The sequence below is a fragment of the Trachypithecus francoisi genome, unplaced genomic scaffold, assembly GCF_009764315.1.
Source record: "Trachypithecus francoisi isolate TF-2019V2 unplaced genomic scaffold, Tfra_2.0 Lachesis_group7, whole genome shotgun sequence".
Taxonomy (NCBI): domain Eukaryota; kingdom Metazoa; phylum Chordata; class Mammalia; order Primates; family Cercopithecidae; genus Trachypithecus; species Trachypithecus francoisi.
In genome coordinates this window covers 61,654,205-61,674,300 of record NW_022681472.1, presented here as the reverse complement: position 1 = coordinate 61,674,300, position 20,096 = coordinate 61,654,205, and the positions used below count along the sequence as shown (strand labels likewise).

General features: G+C 36.2%; 1 protein-coding gene across 4 annotated transcripts in view; it reads right to left on the bottom strand.

The window, feature by feature from the left end:
- The window catches only part of ZFPM2 (zinc finger protein, FOG family member 2), a 489,264-nt gene that overhangs the window by 240,430 nt on the left and 228,738 nt on the right, over positions 1–20,096 (bottom strand). For all 4 annotated transcript variants that reach the window (XM_033202439.1, XM_033202440.1, XM_033202441.1 and 1 more), the window contains one exon: positions 5,929–6,047. In XM_033202439.1, coding sequence (XP_033058330.1) covers positions 5,929–6,047 — 119 coding nt within the window. The remainder of the gene's footprint in view (positions 1–5,928; positions 6,048–20,096) is intronic.

The following is a 20,096-nucleotide window of genomic DNA, read 5'->3' as shown; positions in this document are numbered from 1 at the left end:
AGGCAATCAGCGCTCCATTCCACTGCCAAATTCTAATAAACAATATAGAACACATCTTGTATCCTAACCAAGAGGAAGGGAAGCGGAGGTGTTAGTCCACCAACCTTCTGTCCATCATTGGTTGAGGATAACCTTTGGGAATAGGAAATCTCCAGCACTTCCAGTTTTCCCAGTTTACAGGGAGTTTGCTCTTAAGGCTAGAAAAAAGTGCTCAGGTAGAAAAGTCACAGGTGTGCCCACTGGGCAGCCTTTGCCTATAGAGGTGAATGCTGGAGACATGGGTAGAGATATATTTGCTACAGGATAGGTACAGTACGAAGGTTGAAGACTAGCAATGATTAAGATCAAAGATGAATACTGGAAAAGATAAAACTGCAAAGGGAGAAATGGAGGCAATTAATAATTCTAATTATGAGCAGGTAGATCAGGGACTTCTAGTTTTTTCCTTAATCCCACTTCTGGAAAGATGACTATCTTAAAATTTTAAGATGCAATTTGATACATGCATTATTTCATTATTAGGTCAACAAAATATCTATAGTGCCCTTTATATGTATATTTTATTTTTTAAAAAAATTCAGTATCACAAATACCCTGTGGGAAAATAATACAAGGTTTTGTTCTGATTGAACAGAATAAAATGAGATTTCTCTATCAAATTTCATTTGTTGAATTTAACAGGTTGCGATGAGTTTACTACTATGTTGTAAGTCATCTGGGGCTTTCTATTTAATTAACTATGTATGTTGAATGATTCCAGTAGTTGACTGAATCTAATCAGAATAGTTAGCTATCAACAGCTGATATATTTAAAAGCAAGAGAGGGCAAATGCCATTTAAATTTCAGACACCCAACCTTCCAAGTAATCACTGTTGCTTGACACTTACTAAGCACTACCACATGCTAGCACAGCTGAGATTCAGTTTATTGCAAGGATCTTTGTCCTTGGGAGAATATAAGGAAAAACTTCAAAGGTACGACATACAAATACAGACGTTCTAAAACCACATCCAAACCAGATATTGATCAGAACTTAAGGTAATTTTTAAAATTTCTTCCTTGTCGTTAGTCCTTTGATTTTTTTTCAATGAATAAAATTGCAAAACTCTCAAAAACACCAAGTTTGTGCTACCATGATAGCATTTAATATAAGTTATTTCTGAGATATGAGGTGAGATGCTGGAAAGAATGCTGGGCTCCCTCCCTGGTAACAATGTTTTCATAAGTTTAAGGTCATACCTCAAAACACTGAAACTTGCAAGGTAGTGCAGACCTTTGGAGCCTGTGATGGTTCCTTTTAATTGCCAACTCACAGGGTGTTTCTGAATGAAATTAACATTTAAATCAGTGAACTCTGGATAAAAAAGACTGCCCTCCAAAATGTGAGTGGGTCTCACCCAATCAACTGAAAGCCTGAAGAGACCAAAAAGACTGGCTTCCCTATAGGCGAGGAAATATCCCAAAGACCGCTATCCAACTTTATCTGCACCACTGGCTCTCCCGGGTCCCTCACCTGACTGAATACTGCAGATTTTGTACTTCCCAACCATCGTAACTGGACAAGCCAATTCCTTGTAATAAATCTCTGTCTATACACCTACATATCCTGTTGTTCTGTTTCTCTCGAGAATCCTAAGACAGAGACCTTGGCAGTCAAATTTAGGGATGTAAAATCCCCAAACACCAAGGTTTATAGTGTTACTTGTTTAATTTAAAGAGTGTTTTTTGCTTTAAAGTTGAAAGATTTCAATGGGTTCACTTCCACAGATTACTGACTAGTAATATTAGTTGAAATTTGTGGATAACTCACATATGCTATCCCATTTAGTCCAAAATTCCTGTAAGCTAGGCATTATTATTATCATATCACAGAAAACATTTCTAAGACTGGAGCATGGGTTATGGAATCAGACCAAGTTGACCTTAGGCTAGTTATTTAACTTCCCAAAGTAGCAGTTTACGCCTCTGTAAGAAAGGAGATAAATATTATCTTCTCTTGCACTTGTGTAAGAAGTAAATATGCTATAAAACATGTAAAGCACTTTGACCAGTATCTGGCCCAGTGAAAGTATTTACTATGCTGCTGTTGCTATTATAAAACTTTTGAAACACGAAGTATCTACCAAGATAATAAGGTATGGACAAAAGATACTCTATTTCTATGTTCAGTGTATTACATAATTCTAAGAACAACTTTTTGTCAAACCAATTTGTTTGGTGTTTCTGTGTTTTTAAAAATGTTCTATATATATCTAAATGCCTGGTCTGCAAAGTCTTCCTGCAGAAGGTGGCATATTGCTAATGTACTTGAAGATGGGGACTTGAAAGATATAAAAAGGATTTGACATCTGGCATGGCGACTCAATTAATTACTGTGTTGGATTAATTAGTGAACCGAATCTCCTGAGCCAACACCATGAGTCTGAGCAGAGTAACATTACATCAGTTGGCGAATAAGCAATTTAACAGAGTGCATTAATCCAAATTTGATTCAAGGTTGGATAGGGAAGGGGTAGACTCTATATTTTCTTATAAGGAATATTTATGATATCAAATACATATTATAGTACTGTCCAAATTATGAAGAGGTAACAAAACTCCAGACGTCTTTGAATTAACTTTTAAGTGCTCAAGTAGTCTAATTACATAACAAATATTTTGCCCATCAGGGGAAAAAAAGGTATATTTCTAATTTTTGCATATTTCCTCCCAGAGATTTTTATAAATTTATGATTCATGTTAAGAAATCATCAACAATTCTATCGTGCTCAAATCATGTTACAGATGTTATACTGAGAAGGCACTGTGGCAGAGTCTTTAAAAAAGGAGACTCTGGAATCAGAAGTGAGAATTTTTATTTTCTTATCTGTAAAATATGATTTATGGTGGAACCAAATTCACAGGTTTTTTGGAGGATTAAATGAGCTAATCTATTTCCATTTTCCAGTCATATATGTTAACCAATTTGATGTACAGTAGTAACAGTAGTAGGAATAATAATACTAGTAGTATTTAATGATATGAACTCAGAAGTAAATTTTGGAAGAGGATGTTATTTCAAAAGAAAAACATTTGAAAATATGTTTTAGTCAGGCAACTAAATTTTAAAATCAGGAAAAATGCTGTATTTTAACTAAATAAAATAATTTGATATTCAACCCTAAGACAAAAGAAGAAAACTGAAGTATTAAAATTGTTTTCTAAATAATCACCCATTACCCAATTGTTGATCATCTAAAGAGTATTCATATATTTTAAATAGTATCAAAAATTCTGAAAATTTCATATATATAAACTCCTTTTAAAAAATTAAATATGGCATAAAATAGCTTTACAGTGATACAGAACTATTAAAACAGCAAAATGACATCAACTGTCTAAAAATCAGAAATTATTTCAATGAAAAATCAAACTTTCTCAGATAGGTTTATTTTCCATCCATCATGAATTAGCATATGGTAAAAATGTCATAAAACTACCATTCTGTATACATACAGAGAGTAATAGCAAGATTAATCAAAAATAGCATTGTAGTAAATATATTCTTTTAATATAGTAAACTGAAAAAGGTTCATCTCGAACATCAACTATAGCTGATACAGTGTAGGTACACTTTTGAAGAAATATCATTCAAATGATTAAAGGTTGCATTGGTATCTGATACACTGTGATAAATAAGATAAATATGATATAGCTTACAACGTTTAGTAAGCAACGCTAGAAGACAAATAGAAACTCCCAGATAAAATAAGTTCAGAATAGCATTTAATTCAACCTTTGATGTGTAGGCGATCCTTCCCTTGCCTTTCTTAACATTCATTAGCTTGAGACATGGACATAGTTAATATTGCTCTCTGAAAGGAATCAATACAAGAATCTGTTAATACAACTCAACCAACTGAGGCCTGCATTTTGTGGCTATATCACAAATCTCTTTCGAAGTAGCTGCACGGGCCCACCTAGAACAAATTGCCCAGATTATTAAACATTTGGTTTGGACTATAAAGTCAACTTGTTTGGTCCTTAAATATATGTGAAAACCCCTACTTCATCCTTTTATGGATAAATACATGAATTTATAAAGTAATAAATATACCCCTGGGATCTCATGCACTCTTTAAAAGTTTGGTAACACAAATATTTCCTGTTTATTCTAATCATTACTTTTAGTTGAACCAACAACCTCTGTCACATCCACATTGCACTGAATAAACAGAGATCCACACGTATCAATTTCTTTCATGTAATAACTTGAAGAAGGGATTTCCTTCATGCAATAAATCCGCACTCGGGGAGTTTTTACGTTCCCTTAGCATAGATAGAGTCCTTTAAAAGTCACAAGACTCTCCCTACATAAATGGCATTTAGAGAGAAGGACTTTCAGTGGAATAAATACTTATAAAATTTCTAGATTCTCTAAGGAATATGAAACATTTTTCTTCCCAGATTTCCTCACCTGTATTATCACTTATTATAAGACAGGTTTTCAGCTATTGTTTTTCTTTTATCCCATGTGGTAGGCAGAATAGCTCCTTGCAAAGATGTTTACACCCTGACCTCTAGAACTTGCGAACATTCCTTTGCATGGCAAAGAGAAATTAAGGAAGCAAATAGAATGGAGAGTGTTAATCAGCTGACCTTAAAAAAGAGAAATTAGCTTAGATGACCCAGGCGGACAGTGTAATCATAAGTGTCCTTAAATGTGTAAGAGGGAAGCAAAAGAGTCAGAGATGGAATGTGGACGTGAGAAAGACTCCATCAGATGCTGGTGGCTTTGAAGATGGAAGGGGGGCTAAGAGGGAAGGGCCATTGGCCGCTCTCAGAAACTGGAAAAGGAAGAAAACAGATCCTCCCATAAAGCATCTGAAAAGGAGCTCAGCCCTGTAGACACCTTGATTTTAGTCCAGTGACACCCACTTTGAATTTCTGACTTCCATAACTGCAAGATAATAAGTTTATGTTGTTTTAAGGCACAAAGTTTGTGGTGAGTTGCTGAGGCAGGAATAGCAAACTAATATATCCAATTTAGAAATAAAGTTTAAGTGTAACCAAACTACCTACCTTTCCATTACATTTATTTATTTATTAATTATTTTGAGACAGAGTCTTGCTCTGTCACCCAGGCTGGAATGCAATGGCACTATCTCAGATCACTGCAGACTCTGCCTTCTGGGTTCAAGCGATTCTCCTGCCTCAGCCTCCCAAGTAGCTGGGACTACAGGCACCTGCCACCACGTCTGGCTAATTTCTTTGTGTCTATTTTTAGTAAAGATGGGGTTTTGCCAGGTTTGGCCAAGCTGGTCTCGAACTCCTGACCTCAAGTGACCCACCCGTCTCAGCCTCCCAAAGTGCTGGGATTACAGGCGTGAGCCACTGTGCCCAGTCTCCATCACTTTTAAAACATCTAATTAATCAATAATCCACATAATCACACCGAGAGATAGACTTTCTGTTCTCAGAACTTTTACAAAAAAACTGAACAACAAAAGTTATAATGCCGATCATTCATCCTTGCTTTTAAAGGTACAAACAGTATTACCAAGGAAAAACAAAGTTGTTTATTTCTTGCTCTTCATGTAAACCTGTAATGGATGACAATTTGTGTCATCTGAAAAATAAAGGCAATTTTATATATTATTAAATGTGAACAGTCTTAGTCTGGCTAAGCAGATAAAGCAATAACCTCATATATTACCTTACTAGCCACAATTTAATATGAGTAACCTGTTTCTGTATAAATTCTGCATATATTACTGTCAGACACAAACCACTTGAGAAGTATCCAAGTTTTGCCGTCCATGAAACAGCAAAAACAAATGGTTATTTTTAGTGATTTCATTGGAAAGCAAACAGAGATAATTTCTGGGCTATGACAAAATATTAACTGTTGGTGACAAAATATTAACCATCTTGGAATATCCACATACCACAGAATTATTATTCAAGTCCATCTTCCCAGGAAACGGCCCCCAGGTTGTTCCCACCGGAAGTTGCTGACGACTCTGAATTTTTCGTTCCCCATCTTTCTGAAACACCTCCAGCTCTCCTGCAGACAATGAAACAGAAGTGTTCAGAATACTTCCACTTGTACTTTAACAGCAGCCACCTCTTTTTGTGTGTTCGCTTTACACACATGATATTCTCAGGATTCATACAAAGAGAATTAATTACGCTTGTCTGAAAAACAACTCATCTTATCCTAAGAGGAAAATAAAAGTTGTCCTTACAATTGTATTCAAATTTAGTTCAATTTCTTCCTTTCACCTTTTCACACGCATCATCTACTGAAGTCAATTCTTTTTAGTTAAGTCTTTTAGAATCAGAAACAATAACACTCCCTTAGAAAGCACTGATCTAATGCCAAAACTGATAGACAAGAAACAATAGGACAATCATTTTGCGTTAAAATTCTTGTATTTATTCAAGACTCTCAAACAACAATATCTGGAGAGTTTTTTAAGTACTTGGTAATTTTCGGAAATTACTACCAGTTTCAATAGGTAATATGGCTATGTGTACAATAAATAGCAAGGCATATTTTTCAAATAAAAAATGTTTAGATGAAGTTTTTACTTGTTTTTCTGTATTTGGTATACTGAATAGAATTCTATTGTAGCAAAAGAGTTTGAACAACAACACTTTAGAAATAAGCAGTTTTGGAAGGTCTTCTTCCTTTCATTTACTCCAGAGTAATATTTTGGAATCTATAAGGGAAATAGGAAGTAAAGACAGTATACACACTTGCATAAAGTAGGAATTCATTAAATGCTTGCTTAAGAAATAAACAAATTGAATAATATACAAATAAATAAAAGAGGGTCACAATATGTAAAAAAAAAAAAAAAAAAAAAAGCCAATAGGTTAAATGTTGTTTAGGATAGGTAGAAAAAAAAAATCACAATCAGGACCTGTAGCCTCTCTATGAAATAATTAAATCTAGGATATTTATTCCCCAAAGAGTATTACCATGCCATATCACCATACTGAAATGTTTATATTTTAAAGATTTTATCTCAGTAACCTAAATTCGTTGTTTTTTAATGTTATTTCTTTTCAGCCTGATCAACAGCAGACATGAGAATGGGAAGGAGTGAAATAGGAATAAATATTAGGTTGGTGCAAAACTATGGCAAAAACCACCATTACTTTTGCATCAATTTTAATGTCAATGAAAATCCATATAGAATAGAAAGCTGAGAAAAATAGAATAGAATATATTCAGTACTTATATTTTCTTTTTCTTTCTTTTTTTTTTTTTTGTGTGAGACAGAGTTTTGCTCTTGTTGCCCAGGTTGCCTCTCGTGTTCAAGAGATTCTCCTGCCTCAGCCTCCCAGGTAGCTGAGATTACAGGCAAGCACCACCAGGTCCGGCTAATTTCGCATTTTTAGTAGAGATGGAGTTTTGTCATGTTGGTCAGGTTGGTCTCGAACTCCTGCCCTCAGGTGATCCACCCTCCTCAGCTTCCCAAAGTGCTGGAATTACAGGCGTGAGCCACTGCACCTGGCCTAGTAATTACATTTTCTAAATGCTATATGTCATGACAGGTAACATATGAAATTGTTGCCTTAATCTGGCTTTAGCTTCTTTTCAAGTTAGTAGCTATCTTTAAATATACAGATTCAATCTTGAGGTTTTTTTTTTAAAAGAAACTGTCAAACTGAGTTCAATTCTATCCCTTCTTTACTTCTCTATTTAGTGTCACCTCCTTTTAATAGTTTAAATACCAGACATTATTTTTCATGTTTTCATTATTGCTTATCCTGAAAATCAAAACTAATGTATATAAACTACAATCAGCTAAAATATTTCGGTAATGGTTAAATTGTGTGCATGGTAAAATTTAAATTTATCTATATCTGAGCAATAAAGATGCAATGTTCATAAAAATTTCATGTTCCCAGTCAAAAATTTAAATTCAAGGCCAACACTTCCATTCGCCCTTCTTCTCTCACTCTCTTTCTTTACCACTTGAAAAATACACTGAAAATGGAAGAACACATTACATTAAGACAAACAAACATTCTCCAACGTTTTAAATTCTGGTATATCAATAGCTAATGATGATCAGCAGTGAGGAAAATGAGCCCAGAAAGATTCACTAAGTCTGAACATCTGAAAGATATAAATAGAATACATATAGGAAATAACATATTAACGCCTAAGTCCTAGATCCTGATGCTTACTCGGTGTTCAGAAACAATGGAAAGACAATAATTTGTTTTCTGTATACAGAATAACAAATCCATGTATGAGATTTTCCTCTGAAAATGTTTTTCATCTTTGTGCAATCTTTTTGAGTAATGCATTGGAATCAAAGACCCTTTATAGAAACACCCTCAGAGACAGAGCACAAAGATAACAATCTAATCTGATGTCAGAGAGGAATCAGTGGGACAACACGACTCAATATATGCATATTCACATTCTTTATTGAAATATTTAGGATAATTTTCTTATTTGAAAATAAACTGTTTAATTTCTATCGGCTAGGGGTTCTCAGTATTTTTTTCAACCATAAGTATTTACATTTAAAACAGTTTATTTACAATTTACCATTTAAAATAAAATACATTTCAATCTCTCAACTAAATGCAAGTTTAAAAATCTTCTTTTCTACATAAAAATATATCCAAATAATTTACTTCTTTTTACACACTAAAAAACCAGTCATGTCACATTTAAGTGATACCAGAGGAATCATGAGAATCTTTGAAAACCCTTTAAAAAAGTAATTCATCCTCTCTTTCTGCCACTGACATATTTCATTTGAAAAGGGTTCAGACTCAGTCAAACAGTGACTCCTTATCTATACCTGTGGATTTACAAGCAGCTCTGTCTTTTAATGGATTAAGAACTACAAACTTGGGGCAGATCATAAAGTGATATCCAAATGTCTCCAAAGTTTCTGAAGTGTCTTTGATTATCCATTAAAATTTTAAGCAGACCAAAAATACTTTTACAAGCTCTTAAATATGGCCACAACAGAAAGTCCAGTAACTGTTCAAATTATCAAGTTAATCTTTTCAACCTTACTAGACAAGCAAGAATACCCCAGTCTCCTTTCTTGCTTGCCAACAAGTTATTTCAGGCTTTAGAAAAAACCTGTCTGATGCTGAAATAGTTAAATAAAAATATTCATTTATTCACAATAGCATTTCTAAAAACTGCAAGCATAGTGCAAATAATTAGCATGTATATTCTACCAAGGTTACATAGCTTAATGATAGCAAAAGAAATAAAACATCGTATAAAGGGAAGTTATATTTAACTTACATATTGCTTAAGAGTACGATATTTTATTTTTTTCCAAAAATTAATAGGTGTCATGAAATAAAGGAAAGATTACTGCACTAAAAGAAGATTAATTTTTACACCTATTCTGTTCAATAACCAGCTGAATGGCCTCAAATAAGTTATATCTTTTCTGAGTCTTTGCTTTGTCATTGTTAAAAGGGTGGTTTGCACTCACTCACAACTCGCTAAGGTGTTTTTCAACACTGACAGTCCATGATAGAAATTTTCCTTCCCTAGATATAATATATTATGAGAAGTAGAAGGGCACTGGGCTGGTGGGCCAGAGACTTAGGTCCTCAAACCATTTTATCAAAGGATGGATGTTTGACTTGAAAAGATTAGATATTCTGAAATAAGATGGAAAAGCTCCAATTCTTATTTGATTTGTTTATTTATTCCTTTATGCCTCATTCATTTGTTTATTCATTCATTTATTCTATAAACATGTATTGGGTATCTACTAAGTATCAGACAGTGTGTTAGGCCAAAGAATAAAGCAACAAACAAAACAAGCCTGAACCTGGATGAATTCCATGAAATAAAATCCATATGGCTTGGGAAGTAAAAGTCATAGAACTTAGTGATTGTTTAGATTTTAGGACTTAGGGCAGAGAGAATCCTAGAATGTTACGCAAGTATCTCACTTAGGTACATGAGCCAATGGCCATGTTCCTGTTGAGATAGAAGAATACAGAAAGAAAAACAAGAATTAAGCGCAAAATAAGGAGTTACAGTTTGGTAATGTTGATATTGAAGCAGCTATAAAGAAGGCAATAGGTGTGGTGGCTCACGCCTGTAATCCCAACACTTTGGGGACCCGAGACGGGCGGATCACGAGGTCAGGAGATTGACACCATCCTGGCTAACCTGGTGAAACCTGAAGTGCCAGCTACTCGGGAGGCTGAGGCAGCAGAATAGTGTGAACCCAGAAGGCGGAGCTTGCAGTGAGCCGAGATAGCGCCACTGCACTCCAGCCTGGGGGACTGAGCAAGACTCCGTCTCAAAAAAAAAAAAAAAAAAGAAGGCAATAGGTGATTTTAGGTAGGCAAGTATAGGCCTGGGGCCCAGAAGCAAGGTCTTAACTAAAAGCAAGGTCTTGGCATTTATTCAGAAATTTAAAAACCACCTTGTATATGGTAATACAAGCCATAGGATTAAAGAGTATATCATGATAAATAAGAAGACCTAGGACAGAATTCTAAAGACCTTCAAAGGCATAGTGATGAAGGAATAGGCATAGAAACTTTAGGAGAACTGGCAAGAGACATAGAAAAGAAATTGGATATAGTACCATAGACACCGAGGGGTTGATTGAGAATTTGAAGGAGAGGGGAATCAATCAAGGAATCTGAAAATTTATGTAAGTAAGAAAAGAACTGGAGGCCAGGTATGGTGGCTCATGCCTGTAATACTAGCACTTTGGGAGGCCGAGGTGATTGGATCACCAGCTTGAGACTAGCTTGGTCAACATGGTGAAACCTCGTTTGTATTAAAACTGCAAATATTAGCTGGGCATGGTAGTGCATGTCTGCAATCCCAGCTACTCGGGAGGCTGAGGCAAAAGAACTGCTTGAATATGGGAGGCAGAGGTTGCAGTGAACCAAGATCGTGCCACTGCACTCCAGCCTGGGTGACAGAACAAGACTCTGTCAAAGGAAGAAAGAGGAAGGAAGGAAGGAAGGAAGGAAGGAAGGAAGGAAGGAAGGAAGGAAGATTGGAAGGAAAATTGGAAGGAAAAGGGGAAGGGAAGAACTGGAAAGATTCCTTTGGATGAGATGGCGTTCACAGGTATTTGGAGTGAAAGGAGTTTTGTAAAATGGTAGACCAGGATACACGCTGGAATGGGTTCACAATTGAATGAGAGAAGAGTAACTGTAATAAGCCATGTGATCCTTAGCAAGTTACCTAATCCTTTGAACTTCAGTTTCTGCATGCAAAGCAGAAACTGCAATAGTTTTCTAAAAAGGTTGCTGTGAGGATTAACAATATGCAAAGTATCTGATAAATATTTACTACTTCACCAAAAAGAAATTGAAGAATTCTAAGAGCATGTCCATATACTTCCATCATCACATCCAACCATTCATTGATGTCTGCCTGTGGTCACATACCCTCTTTGTCACCTTTATCCAAATCACTCCTCATCTCCTGACTTATTTTCTTTTCCATTGGCTGTTGGATTCACCCTTCTTATCAGCATTTTTAAGGTTTGAATCAACTCAGATGAAGATAACCCACCAGCCTCAATTGATTCTACAGCTCCAATTCAGGTTCCAAATCTCTGCCAGGATAAACTGATCAAAACTCCACTTTCATCATGTTACCCACTTATGCAAGTTCCTTCACTAGCTACTTCTTGGCCATCTCAAACTGAACATATCTGCCTGAATTTTAATACCACCCATACTGCTCCACAATATTTGCCTAACTCTTGCATTCTACTGCTCTCCCAAATGTGTTCTTCCCTCCAGTCAAAAAAGCCTTCTTCCCCATCCATTCCTCCTCATCTCCAGTTTAGCTCCCCCATAACTTTCTGAGAATGGTTCCTGCTATCTGAAAGACACACCCTATTCCTGCCTGCCTTAATAGACCCTTTTAATGTTACAAGGTCAAGCCCAAAGCTATTCTCCTTCATGCAGCTTCTCTGAATTCTAGAGAAAACCGAAATTTTCTTCCCTAATACTCCCATTGCATTTATAGTCCAATATCACACAGTTTTGCATTAAATTATTCCCTAGTAGGTTTCTCCTTGATAATGTATTTCACCTCAACAGAAACATAAACATTTTAATCTATAAATTTCTTTAAAAATTATTTTATTCCCTGGTAATTAATAGAGTTTGTGACAGATGATATTTGAAAAATACAAATGGAACACAATTGATGGGATGAAAATTTTGATGATACGATGTATCTCAATTTCAGTATAGTTGAAGTTGATTTTTGGAGACAAAAGAGAGTTGTCTTAATATGTATCTGCTCTTTGTATTACAACAAGCAACCATTTCACTTGTTCAACCTTCTATGTAATACGTTCACCTACATTACCTCATCTGTAGAATATGGAGAGGGATGAAAAAGTAAAAAATGTTCTTCTCTGCCCAGTTCATATTTTTGCAGCTATTCTTCAAAAAGAAGCCTGATTTTTTAACATGCTGGGTAAGTTCACAGAAAATATTTGAGACATATAGGACGGACTAATCAATTTTGGTAAAAGATAATATTGTTAGTGCTCAGGGCTGTTTCTCTTATCTTCTTGATAATGCATACTTTTAAAAGTCTGTGATTACTCAAAGACTTATGATAGCTTCACTTAAAAAAAAAAAGGCCCTAAGTCAGAAATCACTACCAAACATCCCACAGCTTTTTAAAAATATCAACCCACTTTTTGGCCTAAATAAAAGAAATTCACTGGTGGAGAGAAATACTTAAAATCACCAGAGATGCCCTCAAATACTTTTTCTTTGAAAGTGCTATCAAGACATTGTATTTTTTTAATATGCTCTTTTTGATGCCTCTTTAGAAAGCAAAGGATATGAACATAGTAGCACACCAAAGGGGAACAGACAGATGTAAGTCTTTTAGAATAGTTACCAGCAATCATGCTTCACCTGAATTCAGCATTAAGTTGATGATATAAACATATAAGGTATTTACAGAACATCCCTTAACTCAAGGCTCAGATTTCATAGGACATAGTTGCATGTAAATGAGACGACAGAAGATCATATTGCATTAGCTGAAAGTACAATTCTGGTTGGTTTGAACTTGGTTTTAAATATATAACCAAATTTTAAAGCAGATCACATGAATTAGCTCATAATATTTATCAGACCATACTATAGCAGAAGGCTATAGTGTCAGAACCCATATTTATATTTGCTTCATGGTTGGAAGACATTATGCATCATGGTATCAAACATGGACAGCCCCGAAGTCATGCTGAGTTCAAAAAGCACTCAAAGATTCTAAAAATCTCCCAACATTTTCAAAGTCAGCCAAGGTGGCTGAAGTATGGCAGAGCTCTTGCTATTTTATGGTTTAACCATTTGACAGCTGCTTGCTACATACATAAGAGGGTTAGATCATTTCACTGCTGATTATCTTCACAGCCAAACTGCAGTCTTGCCACTGTGTGTTTCCTCAGGCGTTAATAACCACATTTCATCTGCATTTTGAGACAAATAGCACCATTTATATTATGCTATATTGATCCATTTCTAAGCATGGTTTGGCTTAGGAAATGACTGTTCTTGGTTGGTGACTACAAATTGCCTTATAGAGATACTTTTTCTAATTTTCCTTCTCCATGTTTGAGTCATACAGTCACAACACATACTAAACTACAGTTTTGTACATAAACTTGAAATACGATGTTCCCTATTCAAGTACTCCAGTCAAACCCTGATAAATCAGGCTGGCCATGCAGTGATCTTATCCCTTCTGACTCTTTAATAAATCGAACCTTGTAAGTTCCTACTGTTGGAAGTTGTCACTAAATGAAATTGTGACCTTATCCGGCGCATGAACTTATCCTGCTGACAACTACATTTATTGTGTGGATAAGAAAGGAAAAAAAGAAAAAGGGAATAAAGAAAAAATGAGATATTTGATAATTCTGATCTTAGCCATATGTAACTCTAACAGATGGGATCTTTTTGATGTTCCATTAATGATTTGCCAAAGATGAGTCTCTCCTTAGAGAAAAATGCTCACCCTAGGTAAGTGCTGGGGGCACTGCAGATGGTGAAAGAGCATGAGGAGGTAGTGGGTGACAGCAGCGAATCAGAAGCTATTAGTCCAACACAAAGAGCACTGAATTAGCTTGTAATTGCACTGGTGAAGATAACATAATGGTGGTGGCAAAACAGAAACATTCCCTTTTCATGCGACGAATTCAGTACCTAAAAACTCTAACACAACACACTGGAATGGTCTAAAACCTAGAGTAAAATTACTGTATTTCTCAAAAATGCAAAATGCTCTCTTTGGCTACAGTTTCTAAAAAGTCATAGAAATCAATGTGTACAGCATCATATAAGAAGCAAATTTACATTTGTATGCTACCAAATATTGACATATATTACAAACTCAGGAACCTTTTACCTTATTATTCTGGTTGGTCTTAAGGATTCATTCTGAGACAGGTTATTCTTTCTATCTTAAGGCCCACTGAAACTTTCCAATTGTCATTTTCATTATAGAGAAATAGAGGAGATGAAATATGTGGGTAGTAGTAATAATGAAACAGAAAATTCTAAGCGTTTTTAAAAACAACACCATGGGCCGGGTACGATGGCTCATGTCTGTAATCCCAGCAATTTGGGAGGCCAAGGAGGGTGGACTGCTTGAGCTCAGGAGTCCAAGACTAGCTCCGGCAACATGGCAAAACCCTGTCTTTACAAAAAAAAAATAGAAAAATTAGCCAGGTTGGGGGCATGAGCCTGTAGTCCCAACTACTCAGGAGGCTAAAGAGGGAGGATTGCTTGAGCCCTGGGAGGTCAAGGACTACAGGTGTGTCACTGCACTCCAGCGAGGGTAACAGAGTCAGATCCATTTTGGCTTCATCCCTGGGATGCAAGGCTGGTTCAACATAGCAAATCAATAAACGTAATCCAACACATAAACAGAACCAAAGACAAAAACCACATGATTATTTCAATAGATGCAGAAAAGGCCTTTGACAAAATTCAACAGCCCTTCGGGCTAAAAACTCTCAATAAACTAGGTATTGATGGGACATATCTCAAAATAATAAGAGCTATTTATGACAAACCCACAGCCAATATCATACTGAATGGGCAAAAACTGGAAGCATTCCCTTTGAAAACTAACACAAGACAGGGATGCCCTCTCTCACCACTCCCGTTCAACATGGTGTTGGAAGTTCTCGCCAGGGCCATCAGGCAAGAGAAAGAAATAAAAGGTATTCAATTAGCAAAAGAGGTAGCCAAATTGTCCCTGTTCGCAGATGACACGATTGTATGTTTAGAAAACCCCATCGTCTCAGCCCAAAATCTCCTTAAGCTGATAAGCATCTTCAGCAAACTCTCAGGATACAAAATCAATGTGCAAAAATCACAAACATTCCTATACACCAATAACAGACGGAGAGCCAAATCATGAGTGAACTCCCATTCACAATTGCTTCAAAGAGAATAAAATACCTAGGAATCCAACTTACAAGGGATGGAAAGGACCTCTTTAGGGAGAACTACAAACCACTGCTCAGGGAAATAAAAGAGGACACAAACAATGGAATAACATCCCATGCTCAAGGATAGGAAGAATCAATATTGTGAAAATGGCCATACTGCCCAAGGTAATTTTTACACTGAATGCCATCCCCATCAAGCTACCAATGACTTTCTTCACAGAATTGGAAAAAACTACTTTAAAGTTCATATGGAACCAAAAAAGTGCCTGCATTGGCAAGACAATCCTAAGCCAAAAGAACAAAGCTGGAGGCATCACACTAACTGACTTCAAATTATACTACAAGTCTACAGTAACCAAAACAGCATGGTACTGGTACCAAAACAGAGATATAGACCAATGGAAAATAATAGAGCCCTTGGAAATAATACCATACATCTACAACCATCTGATCTTTGACAAACCTGACAAAAACAAGAAATGGGGCAAGGATTCTCTATTCAATAAATGGTGCTGGGAAAACTGGCTAGTCATATGTAGAAAGCTGAAACTGGATCCTTTCCTTACACCTTATACAAAAATCAATTCAAGATGGATTAGAGACTTAAATGTTAGACCTAAAACCATAAAAACCCTAGAAGAAAATCTAGGCAACACCATTCAGGACATAGGCATGAGCAAGGACTTCATGTCTAAAACATCAAAAGCAAGGGCAACAAAAGCCAAAATTGACAAATGGGATCTAATTAAACTAAACAGCTTCTGCACAGCAAAAGAAACTATCATCAGAGTGAACAGGCAACCTACAGAATGTGAGAAGATTTTTACAATCTACCCATCTGACAAAGGGCTAATATCCAGAATCTACAAAAAACTCAAACAAATTTACAAAAAAAAAAAAAAGTCAAACAACCCCATCAAAAAGTGGGTGAAGGATATTAACAGACAGTTCTCAAAAGAAGACATTTATGCCGCCAACAGACACATGAATAAATGCTTATCATCACTGGCCATCAGAGAAATGCAAATCAAAACCACGATGAGATACCATCTCACACCAGTTAGAATGGCGATCATTAAAAAGTCAGTAAACAACAGGTGCTAGAGAGGATGTGGAGAAATAGGAACACTTTTACACTGGTGGTGGGACTGTAAACTAGTTCAACCATTGTGGAAGACAATGTGGCGATTCCTCAAGGATCTAGAACTAGAAATACCATTCAACCCGGCCATCCCATTACTGGGCATATACCCAAAGGATTACAAATCATGCTGCCATAAAGACATATGCACACGTATTTTTATTGTGGCACTATTCACAACAGCAAAGACTTGGAACCGACCCAAATGTCCATCAATGATAGACTGGATTAAGAAAATGTGGCACATATACACCATGGAATACTATACAGCCATAAAAAAGGATGAGTTCATGTCCTTTATAGGGACATGGATGAAGCTGGAAACCATCATTCTGAGCAAACTATCGCAAGGACAGGAAACCAAACACTGCATGTTCTCACTCATAGGTGGGAACTGAACAATGAGAACACATGGACACAGGGTGGGAAACATCACACACTGGGGCCTGCCAGGGGGTGGGGGAAGGGGGTAGGGATAGCATTAGGAGTTATACCTAATGTAAATGACGAGTTAATGGGTACAGCACACCAATATGGCACATGTATACATATGTAACAAACCTACACGTTGTGCACATGTACCCTAGAACTTAAAGTAAAATAATAAGAAAAAGTAAAAAATAAAAATAAATTAAAAACCCTGAAAAAACCACCATGAAATACTAGAAAACCTTCACTTACATCGTTGCATACAAAATAAGCTTTATATTCAGAGGCCATGTTCAAGGTTGGGAGAAAGAAATCGCCATATTTTGCCCTTTGCTCTATAGTCTATTTATATGAACAAAGAAACAGCTCATCCCAGGTGTCTGAAAATATTCACCTGAAGTGTGACTAGCTCTTGCAAATGTTCGGAAAAGTCATTAGAAGGTGTAGCTGTGGTCGTTGGAGACTTTTCAGCTGCTAGAAGTTGAGTGGGAGGGAGCAGGTCACCACTCTTTCGCTCAAGAAACCTGGCACAGTGTGCTTCTTTGCTGCCAGAAACTGTCCCTGACCTTCTAGACAACATTCCGTGTCACAGCTGACCTGATACCACTTCCTGATCCAAATGTGAAGAAACAGAGGGAGGTTATGTTTTGGGAGCTCCAGTTAGGGGGGAATCATCTTGGAAGACGACTTGGCTAGCAGGCACAGGAAACAGCAGTAGGATGTGCAGCAGCTAAAAGTCAGTCTACCAGCAGGAGGGCCACAGAAAGGTCAGTCCATGAAGAGTACAGGTCAGAGAAGGTGTGTTTTTCTCCAGGAGGAAAAACTCCAAAGAAGAAACAGGGTAAAAATCAACTATTGATCCTGTCTGATGACAAGATAGGAAGAAATAATTTTTAAAGAACACAGTATAGAACATCAATAGAACTCATTGATATTTATGGCTCTAAATTTAGTCAATCAATGTCATTTATTTATTTATTTAGTCAACATGTAGTCTGTTAAAACTGTCTGCTTTTCAGAGACTGCAGTCACTAATTTAGAAGAAGATAATTCACTTATAAGAGAACTTATCACAAGTTATTGCTGATATTTAACAATCACATATACTTGTTTGTTTGTAGATGTGCTAGATCCTGTGTTAGCTTGATATCTATAACAAACCAAGATATGGTCATGTACTGTAACATGATGAGATGGTATAGTTGGAGATGAAAGGAAATGTACTGATAAGCTTCGACAGGTAAATATTGTTAGACTTCAGTTGTGATTAGAATGAGTTTTGCCTGGAAGTAAAGATCTTCAGGAGGCTCCAGTTGGGACTGAAGAGGTGATTTTTTAGGTAACAATATTATAAAACCAAAGGATGGCAGAATGATTTGACAGATGAATAAATGACAAGGGAAAAATAAAAGCATTACTTTGAAAGCTTTCAGTCTAACCCAGGGAGCTAATAGTACACTGTGAGGTAGTCTCATTCACTAATAGAAATGTTCAGAAGACTGGTCTGAAGTAGAATTCCATTACAGATTTTTAAATTTTTACTCAGAGAGCAAGTATAACAAGTATCATGTGTCTTTAAAAAGAGTTTGTTAAAAAATAGAGTGGAAAACAGAACCATAAAGAAATAAAAATGTAACATATAAACAATGAATATAGACCCTAGGATATTTGAGTTCATGCCTAATACTACTGCCAGCGCACCTCATATAATATCTAAATATGTTACGAAACTGTGATGCGGATCCCAAAATTTAGGAGAATAAGTCCTACACAGTACTAAACACTAAAGTGTTAACTGTGTCATGCACTAAATTCTCTTACAGGTGGCATCTTCAATAAACATACTATGTATTTATTTAGTTTGAAAATGCCTTAGTCGATAGAAAGATCTAACTTATAGGCTATAATTTGGCACAAAGTTGCTTATTTCTACAGTTTGAACTTACATTGTTGAAAATATTATTCATTTCAGAAAATAATTCCAAAAGTATCATTTCTAAAGCTGAAAAACGCTGCAGCCATTTCCTGGTCATTCTGGAGTGTTTGATTAACAATCGCATTTCTTCAGTTGCATATATTCTTACGTTACACATGACTGATGAGAAGAAAAGCAGACTCCTTGACACTCTGTGTTTTGAGTGCAGTACATACTCAGTCTTGCTGTGTTCTGAAGGCTTCAGCTGTGGTGTATTTCTTGAAATACCCATCATGAGTGTTTTGTTTCAACCCAGCTATCCTTTGAAGTCTATCTGCCATTCTCCGGTGAACACTTCCCTGATTCACACAGCCTCTCCTTTGTCAGAAGTTCAGAGGTGATTGCTCCTGTTGAATTCCCAAAGTATGTGATTTTTAACTCTAATACATTTCATCACTTTCTTCCTTATAAGAGTGATTTGTATGTATTTTCAATCTCCCTACATGCAACTTTCTAGATATCTCCACAATGCTTTGTACCTGGTAGGGCTATAGAAAGTAAAAAGAGTAGATATAATTTTTTCCATCATATTGGTTGGGCTAGGGCTCAAAGCTAAAATGACTGATTTAAGTTACAAAATTAGTAGTGATACCAGGACTCCAATTCTGGTTTTCTGATCCTTTCATATTTTATCAGACTGCCTCTTTCAAAAAAATATAACAACTTAACTAGGTGAAAGGATTGACCTCAAACCCAGTATCATATCAGCAGCCATTAGAGTGGATTCATTTATAAGATTAGCTGCCAGTCAATTTGGAAAGCAGAATGTGAGTGCCTGCAGGACGGGGCCACAGGGTGAGTTTGGAAGGAGGTAAGGTGGTAGGAAAGATTAAACAAACAAAACACTGTGTAAGCATCACAGGGCTCAGGGTGGCAAGCTTATGATGTGAGTGTCGGAGTTCACAAAACATTTTACATTTCTGTCCCAAAAATTTCAGAGAGAAGAAAGTTATAAGATTCATTGATTTAAGACAATGGAGTCTCCTCTCTCCATGTTATAATCAGACTTTTAATGTTGTATTTTAGTATATTTAATAACTAAATATTTTCTCTGAAGAATAAGCACTAACTGACATTATATTATGCCATTACTAGCAT